At 33.0% G+C, this 10,733-nt stretch overlaps 1 protein-coding gene across 1 annotated transcript; it reads left to right on the top strand.

Annotated features, from left to right (window-relative positions):
* The first annotated feature begins 380 nt into the window (after nt 1-380).
* LOC126978692 (UDP-glucosyltransferase 2-like) lies at nt 381-9,330 on the top strand. The gene is made up of 4 exons (XM_050827703.1): nt 381-1,212; nt 1,488-1,710; nt 2,290-2,509; nt 8,754-9,330. The coding sequence occupies exons 1-4, from the start codon at nt 382-384 to the stop codon at nt 9,052-9,054; spliced, it is 1,575 nt and encodes a 524-aa protein (XP_050683660.1). The 5' UTR covers nt 381; the 3' UTR covers nt 9,055-9,330.
* The last annotated feature ends 1,403 nt before the right edge of the window (nt 9,331-10,733 follow it).

The following is a 10,733-nucleotide window of genomic DNA, read 5'->3' as shown; positions in this document are numbered from 1 at the left end:
GACATAATAAAAAACTCCTACACTTCAACAAAGGACAGTTCTTTTTTCCGCTGACAGGCAGGCATATAATATAATTTATTGTTTTATTTTTTCCGACAATTTTATTCTGAACCATATTAATAAAACCTAGTGGTGCTGAGAAACTACTAACATGGTGACTAAGAAAATTTAAATAAATTTTATGATTTATTAATCAATATTCAGAAAGAAAAAATAATTAGTTAGTTGGTATAATTATTGTTTTTAAGTCAATATTTAAAAACAATTTATCATGTAAACACTTGACTATAATGATGACTTATCATATTGATTACAAAATTAAACTTGATAAAATTGATAAAACATTTCATCTACTTAGTTTATACAAAAATGTTGTCTATAATGCCAGTGATCGATTCAAAATTTTTTATTTTATTACTGCTAATATTTAATTTAGATGCAGCTAAGATCTTAGCAGTGTTTCCAACACCATCTATAAGTCATCAAGTTGTGTTCCGTCCAATTGTTCAAGAGCTAGCTAAAAAGGGCCATGAAGTTATAGTTATCACACCAGATCCCGCTTTTCCCAAAGGTAAATCTCCAGCAAACTTAACGGAAATCGACGTTCATGATATATCATATAATGCAATGAGGCAAGACTTGGTTAACAATATTTTGGGCGACAATATGAAATTTATTTTCAAGGTTGGAGAATCACTGAAAATGATGACTGAAATATTTGAGAAGCAGCTACAGGCCTCCGAAGTAAGAGATTTGATGAATGATAAAGAGAGAAAATTTGACCTTATCATTGTAGAAGCTTTTGCTAGAGCAGCTTTAGGATTTGGACATTTTTATAAAGCTCCAGTTATTCAAATAAGTTCGCTGGGTATGGATCCGTATACATATCATTGCTTTGGAGCACCCAGTCATCCATTTGTCTACCCATCAATTACAGCGTACCGATTGTACAATTTGTCAATAACAGAGAAAATTTTTGAACTGTTTCGAGCCACCCTTATAGCATATTTTGCTTACCCGAGTCTTGAATATGACGACGCAATTATGAAGAGATATTTTGGAAAAGACGTTCCAAGTCAATTTACTTTGCAATATGATGTGAAAATGCTATTTTTAAATGAACATCCTATTTGGAGTGATAGTCATCCTGTTCCACCAAACATAAAATTCTTAGGAGGAATTCATCAGACTCCTACAAAAGAATTACCACAGGTATTTTATTTTACCACTTCTTATCTTTATTTTATATTTAAATGTAAAAAATAAATATGTTTAGTGTTAATTCCGCTATGTGTTAATCTACAGGCAGAATGCGTCCGCAGAAGGATTTGAAGAAGTGCGTCCTCTATCAAAAAATTTTACTACTACCTCGCATACTTTCAGAACTTATTTTAAATTTAAATTATTGAAGATTTTTTCGTTATAACGCCTAATTCAATATTTATTTATTTTACATTCATATAGTAACTTACTTTTTATAATTGCAGGAACTAAAAACATATTTGGATTCCTCAGAATATGGTGTAATTTATGTTAGTTTTGGCACTAACGCCAAACCTTCTCAGATTCCACGTGACAAAATTGAAGTGATGACTAAAATATTCTCTACCTTACGTTATGATATACTATGGAAATGGGATGAAGATGAATTACCTTTGAAGTCAGATAATATTAAAGTATCAAAATGGTTTCCGCAACCAGATTTGTTGAGTAAGTCGGTTATTAGTATGTTCTTTATGTTTAACAGTTGTTGTTTTATTTATAGTAGTCAAATATATTTAAGTCATCAAATTATATTTTGAGAGTTCATTTCGAAAGTAGGATAATTGATTTTACAGTTTAGGTGTATGTCGAAGAAATATTCTTGAAAATAGTACCATAGACAGTGAGGATGATATTTTAATTAGTGACATGTAGTGCAATTTAGTTATTCTGAGACAGAAATCTGATAAAATGGCTGTGAGCAACATTTCTCGTGATTATGATAAAGCAAGTGACCGAGCCGTTAACACAGACCTAGATACCAAAAATTAGGGGCAGTTAAACATGACACGCGAATAGCTGGTATATGCTGATATTGTAGCAACCATACCAGCTACATGTTTAGTATATTTTGATTTCATTCAAAACAGAGATGAAAGCAATACTTTTTGTATTGTAAGAGGACAATAAGGTTCGTGTAATATAAATATAATATAATGATTTTATATGACTGTCATAAAATTTTCAAATAAATAATGTTCCTTCACTTACTCAATGTTATTATAATGCTTATTAATACATTTCCAGAGCATCCAAATGTAAAATTATTTATAACACAAGGCGGACTTCAGTCTACTGATGAAGCAATAAGTGCTGCAGTTCCCCTTATTGGAATACCGCTTTTCAGTGACCAGTGGTACAACGTTGAAAAATACGTTCACCACGGAATTGGTATAAAACTCGATATCCTAACTTTAACTGAAAATGAATTCAAAGTAGCATTGGAGGAAATACTTGGAAATGAGAGGTAAAGATACTATTTGCATATTTTTTATTTGAATCACAAAAGATTTTACAAGGTTGTATGTGATACTTCGAGCTTAATGCTACTATGGCTATGCTGAATCATTTACCTGTAATAAAGACAATTTGACCTAGGTAGCAAATAAAACGCCTTACCATATGGTATACAACCATGGAATGGGAGCATTCTAAGTTTCCAAAACCAAAAAGCAGACACAATTGTGTGTGACTTTATACAGGCCAAGAACATTTTTTTCACACTAGTATACTTCTCGAAGTTTGTAGGTTTTCTTTGTATTTTTGTATGAGAAATATATAAAATTGTGCTCATAAAATTTGTGTTTTCCTAAAAATAATCTAAAGTTTAAACTGTACGTAACTAATAGTTTTTTTTTTGCTTATTTACTAAGTAACCACACAACGATTCGTTGAGTATTACAAACAAAGAAAAGGGAAAACGCTTGTGGTTTTCTTAATGATTATGCTCACGCGATTCATTACTATGAATAACGGAGTGACAAAAAATGGCAGCCCTACTGTCTAGCCTATAGCCCTATGCAATACACTAATATTTATTAAAGTTTAAACACGAATTCCTTAAAATGTGATGTGGTGGCTTGGAACGTTTTTCAGGAACTACGTCCAATTCACATTACACTTTAGTCCAAAAGTCAACCCTGTATAATTTAAACGGTCACTTTCATATCCGAAATCAATAACAATTATTTGAGATTTCGTGGAACAAGAGCGATCCCTCGAAACCGTGGCGCGATCACCATGGCGGTTAGACAATGAATGCCACCCACTTGGCTGTGCTGACCATCGACACGACGTTCCGCCATATATGACAGTTGTCAAATTTAGTTCCGGCGTATTCTGACAATGACATTTTGAATGCACCGTCAAGTATTGTATTTAAATATAAAGTTGTTTACTATCTCTTGTTTAATGGGCTGCGTTCAAGCAGCACACACACGGAGAATTGCTGTCATCTTTGGTCCGGGGAACCCTAGTATCAGCTCTATCCATTTGACCGCGTGCAACGCAGAGCAGCTTTTTTGAATCACCAGAATTGTCGGAGACCCAGTGCTCTGTGAACGGCTGGATCTCATGGCGTTGCGTAGAGACGTCGCTTCATTGTGTGTCTTCTACCGCATTTATCACGGGGAGTGTTCCGAAGAACTGTTAAACCTGATTCCTGCCGCGGAATTCCACCTTCGCACGACACGCCACAAGTTAGGATATCATCCTCATCATCTGGATGTGTGGCGGTCCTCCACAGTGCGGTTTTCAAGGAGCTTTCTTCCTCGTCCTACAAAGCTGTGGAATGAGCTACCTTGTGCGGTGTTTCCGGGACGATACGACATGGGTACCTTCAAAAAAAGCGCGTACACCTTCCTTAGAGGCCGGCAACGCTCTTATGATTCCACTGGTGTTGCAAGAAAATGTGGGCGGCGGTGATCACTTAACACCAGGTGACCCGTACTCTCGTTTGTCCTGCTATTCCATAAAAAAATAAGTTTATTGTCTTTTAAGATACTCTCATAAATTTATTAAGACAGCTTGGCGCAATTGCTTACTCTTTTACCTGGTACTAGTTCAACGACATTACCACGTGGTTACGCAACGCCCAACCTATTTCCTATAATTGAATGTTTCAGGCCTATCTTTATCGTATTTATATTTTATGGGGCAATAATGTCCGGATATTAAAGAACAATAATTACATCGTACGCTGGTCTGCCAATACAAAGTATATTATAGTGCCAGTATAGGCACTAAAAAACACACTCCTTGAACATGTTGTTCTTAGAATTTATAGCGCTAAGAAACACAATTGGTATAGACGATAATATTATCTAAGTCACGTATCGTGATGGTATAGGTACCGAACTGTTAATCGTTGGTGTGTATGTTATGAAGGACGGATTCTACACCAAATCAAATAAAAACAATTTATTGAAAGTAGGTATATACAAGTCACTTTTCCACGTCATAAATACGATAGAATAATTTAATACATTATCGTAAAAATATAAATGTAACAATAATAACAATATAAAAAGTCAATAATAAAAATATAAAATATAAATGACATCGATGGTATTGTACATATAATACGTCTTACCTATCATTTATTTATTTTGTTTTGTCACTAAATTACAATTAGTGTTCCAAATAATTTTGTCATTTAAATATTCTTCTATCTTATAATACGCATTTTGTGATAGTATGCACTTAATAACAAACTTAAACTTATTTTCACTAAGACTTATAATATTTTCAGGTAATTTATTATAACATTTAATACATAGGCCCATAAAAGAATTATTAACTTTAGACAATCTGTACTTTGGACATGCTAGTTTATATTTGTTCTTACATATACATCCACCAATTAGATAGTTCAAGCGAAATTTCCCGAAAGCTTCCTTTCTTATTATTTCCTTATGAAACTAATGTCGCCAATACAACGATAACAATGATATAATTGGCTACAAACAACAAAATTTTTGACTTTGACTTTGCAACTTTGAAGACAGGCTATATAATAATTATTCAAAATTAAGTCTATGTTAAACTCGTGAATGCAGATTTTATATTAAATTTCAAAACTAATAAAGTTTTTCCACTAAGAATCAAATTCGAACACAAACAAGCAACAACTTCGGGCTCTCGATACTGGAGGAAATTGTTACCAAATTCCAATATTTTGCGCTTTTATCATTTATTCATGGGACGGGTCGTCCCCTTCCCTAAAATATGGTTGAGGGTGGCGATGGCTGGCTCATGCGTCATGCTCGTGAACGGGCGCTGCTTGTGGCAGGATGATCCTGTTGTCGGAGACTCGGTTTCAGATTATATTATATTATATATATATATATATATATATATATCAATACATATATATACACACAATAACTTTTAAGAAGCATTTTACAAGCGATTATAAATAAATAAATATATATGTGTGTATATATATATATATATATGTATATATTTATTTATAATAGCTTGTAAAATGCTCACAGAATACCTTTATTTATTTATGGTGTATGTGGATGATGCAGCTACTGTACTCAATAACTTTTGTATTATTACATTTACTTTTTTGACTTACTCGTGTAAGACATTGACTATATGATGTTTGAGTATGTTTGTTGCATCATTTTACATATTATATTGTAATTGAAGTGATTTGTAAATCGATGGAAATGTAAAACGTATTATAAAAGAGTGGCAATGTGTTTCTTGCTACTTCTTTTCATTAGCTCAACTCTTTACGAAGTGGCGGTAGATTCAATAAGAAAAATATTTTTTTTGACATTCATAAGTGTCATTTCTGTGACCTACTAGAATAAACTGATTTTGATTTGATTTATTTTTAGTTTAGTTTTTGTTGTAATTTAGTTACTATCACAGACGACAGACTATCCGTGATGCACTTTTTAATCTGTGATAATAAAACCGATAGAATTATATTATTCAGTAACGCATTCGACACGCAAAATTCTGTCACACAAAATATAGACGGTTCCGCGCCACGCCGTACAAAAAGAGCGCTAAAAAAATATAATGTTCGCGTCAACACGCGCTAACGCACATGACGCTCACTTTAGTCTGTAGTCTGCACTTGCTAGTGATTGACGTGTATCATGGTGCTAGACATCGATGTTTCAATGTTGATTCAAGAAATAGAAAACAGACCAGCACTATATGATACATCTTTGGCGGAGTATCATGACAGAAATTTAAAAAGAAAATTGTGAGATGAAGTGTGGTAATTTATTTCGAAATAGTTTCAGAACTGAATGTTTAATATAAAACAGTCACCTTAATAATCATTTTGAAAGAATTGGGTGAACCGAAAATTCTCTATTTCTTCTTATTTTTTTTATATCTCAAGTAGGAAATAGTACACCGCAATCTCTGTGTTTCCATTGCGTGTACGTCCCCATAATTCTGCCGACAAAATGATCGTAAGTGTACGTCGTGTGCATTGAGTCTGTGTTATATCTTTACCTTTACTTCTACCAAAGACATATTGCGCGCAATATAGACTTTTTGTGTGCCGCGTACTCAATAGCACAAAAAGTGTGACATCTGCGAAGGGTCTTTTTTGAAATTGATGTCATATGCACATGCAACAATTATAAATTTCTGTCAATAGTACTGAAGAACGAATTTGACTTTTTCTGAGTTTTTGCGCTCGTTCTTTACCAGTATGAGACATACTTTTGAAATGGGCAATTTCGAATGTTTTTCAATAAAGCATAAAAAAGAGGCATTAAAAGGCATTTATTTTCTCAAAATTGATTCCTTTAGAATTATTTTTGATGTCATTTCTAATATACTAGATACTACTATCGCTTCGGAAACAAATGGCGCTCTAAGAGAGAAGAAGCTGTGCAAGAAACTCTCCCAGCATTCTTTTTTTGCGCTCTTTTTAATAAAAATACACGATATTGTACTGTCATTGCTGTTACTATAAAATAATAATAATGTAGTCCCTAGTTGGGGAATATGTGGACCCCACTGAAGCTTTTTATCTATCGTGATACCCAAGAAGACCGTAGTGTCCACAAGTTCCAATCTATGGTCCTTTATAGGTACGTTGGTTTTTACCTCCGCTGTGTTTGGTGTAATGAACCGTAAACACTTTGTTTTACTGTTTAAGTGCAGATTATTCGTCTCAAACCAACGCACTATTTTTGAGAGAGCATTGTTTACCTCGTCATCAATATCTCGATCGCACGTGAAGCGTCACTTTAAAAATAAGTGAAGTATCATCAAAAAACAATAGAATCTCATGGTTACATTAATGATATACAAACGGTACATCGTTAATATATATAAGAAACAAGAAAGAACCGAAAAAAGAACCCTGCGAAACACATATTCCCACAGGTTTACCCGAAGACCGTTTGCCATTTACATCGACAATTTGAACTCTTTCGCTTAAATATTTAAGATTTTAACAGATTTAGGGCTCTAGGTCTTTTGGTGCATGCAGTTAAATGCTTCGGAAAAATCACAAAACACCCAATGCATCCTGTGACTCTTCCCAGGCGTGAAAGATGTCCTGAATGAGTCTAGTACCCGCATTAATTGTTAATTAGCCCCTAGTGAAACCAAATTGATTTTTGTTCAATAATTTACAAAAATGCATTTGTAGCTGCTGAAGCAAAAGTTTTTCTAAAATTTTACCAAAAACAGGCAGCACTGAAATAGGCCTGAAATTAGCAGGGTCAAAAGAACTGCCCGAATTATTATTCACCTATGCGTTCGTTAAATATAATTGCTAATTCAGGTGTTATAATGTCAAGTATGTATTTTACAATATTTGTCGAATGGCTCCATAGGTCCTTTGTATTTTTAGGTTAATTAATTTGAAGATTTTTAGTACATCTCTTTCTTTAATATCCTTTAATTTAAAACCAATGGAAGATACTGGTGCGTCTAATTTAAGCATATCACTTTTGCTGAAGAGTTAAGGGTTTGATCGTGATAATCGGTATTTCAGAGAAGTATTTATCAAAATTTATTTGCAATTTCTGTTTCCGAATTTATAACGTGCTTAATTATATGTAAACACATAGAGATGTTACAGTAATTCGATCCACCAGTTTCATTGTTAATTACACTCCAAGTCGCTTTTACTTTATTATTAATGTTTTTAATTTGATCTGCAATGAAACGTGTTTTCGCTTCATGACAAACTACTTTAAAGAGCTTGGACTATTTTTGTACATATATTTTAAATTCTTCACTATTATTGTAATGTTTCTCATAATAAAGGACATATAAGCGTTTACGGCTTTTGTAGATACCCATTGATGCCCTATCATTAAAACAATCTTTGTTGCTTACTGTTAAAGTTACTGGAGTTAAAATCCTGTCAAATTCCTCAAAGAAGAAATTGAAGTGAAGTTATGGTGAAAATTTTATTTACCAAATTATTTCTAAGCCTCTCAACACGGCTAGCAGAAACAGGTATAAATGTCACCTTTTTTGGTCTGACATTGTCAAATAAGTGATTTAAAACCCTATTTTGAACAAAAATATTTGAATTTAAACTTTAATACCATAGGACGCTGTAACCAAACAACTCAAATTTAGCATGCCATTGACAAAGACAATTGAAATAGATGTCATATTAAAGACAATACAATATTATATTTGTAAATCATACAATCGTTAGTTACTAGAATCTTATGATTTTCATTTAACAATTTCTTTGTTTTCAGTTACAAAAACAATATTCTGCGTCTTCGTTCTCTCATGCGGGAACATCCAATACCACCCGTTGATATGGCAGTATGGTGGATAGAACATGTTCTACGATTTGGTTCTGAACACTTGAGATCACCAGCGGCGGGACTTTCGTTAACGGAATATTATGAAATACCACTGATATTAACTATTGCTTCTATATTATTTTTTATTCTATTAGTAATTATTTTTATTGTGAGGTATGCTTTTCATTTCATATGTTATTATTTAATGCCTGCAAAGAAGGATCAGCTAAAGAAACGTAAAACAAATTAAGTTTCCATATTTTCTGACAAAAATACTATATTAAGGTTTTTAGGTCACACTGAGTAGCACGTATTTTAATAACAGTAGCTTCACTGTTTTTTATGATTATTGCAAATTAAATTATTAGTAAGAAACTGAATTTTCCATTCAAATTGTTTTAAATACAATTATTTGCGCTTATTTTTTTAAATAAATGTTTTTTAGATAAAAAATTTAAGCTGTCCCTGGCATCTGTATGTAAATTTTAATTAAATATTTAATACATAAATAAAAAGATCTTATAAATTTGTGTTTGATAATTTTGCGTATACGAGCATCACGCAATCATAAACCAGTAGTAATACCTAGTCTCTCGTATGTATTTTGTTAAATATATATAAGAGGGGGCAAACGGGCAAGAGGCTCACGGGATGGGGAGAGGTGAGGCAACCGCCCATGGACATCCGCACCAACAGGTGTGACAAGAAATTCGTTGCCGGCCTTTAAGATATGTAAGGAGTATGCTTTTTTCTTGAAGGTCCCTAAGTCGTATCTGTTCGGGAAAACCGCAGCCGGTAATTGATTCCTCCAGACGTCTACGTGGTGCGGGTGGTACTTTGCACGTAATGTCCGGTGGCGGAATTCGGCCGCTGCAATCAACCCGAACAGTTCCTCTGAGCACTCCCCGTGATAATTGCGGTAGAAGATACAGAGAGAACCCACATCTCTACGCAATGCCAAAGAATCCATGTGAGGCCTAAGATACTTGCATTTTATTATTGTTAGTAAAATTGTGTTGAGAAAATTATTCCTTTGTCTTTATTTTATTATATTAATATAACTTGTTCTTTCAATTGAACTAATAAAATTACAATGCGCATTTTTTAGCGCTAGCATCGTCATGTAAGCAAGTGCTCCGCATATAAATAATAGTAGTAATTCAAAAACAGTGGTGTTTGAATAGCAAAATGTTATATTTCGCTAGATAAAAGATCTAATCCCGAATAAAAGTGTTACCTTAACGTACGAAAATGTGTGCTCATTTTCCTAATAGTATTATCCAAAACATAATATAGTGAAAATTAAATATAAATGTAACAGGTACCTAACAATTCTACAGAGAAATTAATCTTCAAACTCGACAAAAATACAATATATCTATTATTGATTGAACTTTAATTGTTATCTGAACTTAAATAAATATACAACATACCAAATTGTGGGGTAAAAATAGTGAAAACAAGAAATTAAAAGTGAAGTAATACTTAAATTCTTGTAACCGTCAAAATGAATGATAATAATTACGCCATCTACTAAAATGCCACAAAACTACGCGTTTAACACAATACCATTGGCAATCAGCATTACAAGGAAGTAAGACTAAGTAATAAATATTGACATAAACTACATAAATAACCGCTGGTGCCAAGAGATGGCGTTTAGTCAAAGCTACTAATAGGTGACGTGATTAATAATTTTCTGAAAAAATATAAATAACGATTTATAATCAATGACGTTCTATACATATAGACAATGCACCTCATACAAAATTAAAACTGAAATATGGCACATGCCACAAATGTCATCATAATGACCTTCTGACATAGTCTATACTTTATGCGTTTACTCCAGTTGTTTAAAATATTATTGGTCAATAGTCAGCAATGTAAACACTATTTCAGTTTCAGCAGCGTATTTTGAATTTAGAA

The sequence above is a fragment of the Leptidea sinapis genome, chromosome 3 (genome assembly GCF_905404315.1).
Source record: "Leptidea sinapis chromosome 3, ilLepSina1.1, whole genome shotgun sequence".
In the NCBI taxonomy this organism is placed as follows: domain Eukaryota; kingdom Metazoa; phylum Arthropoda; class Insecta; order Lepidoptera; family Pieridae; genus Leptidea; species Leptidea sinapis.
Note: the sequence above shows the minus strand (reverse complement) of the source record. Positions and strands in the feature narration are given on the sequence as shown.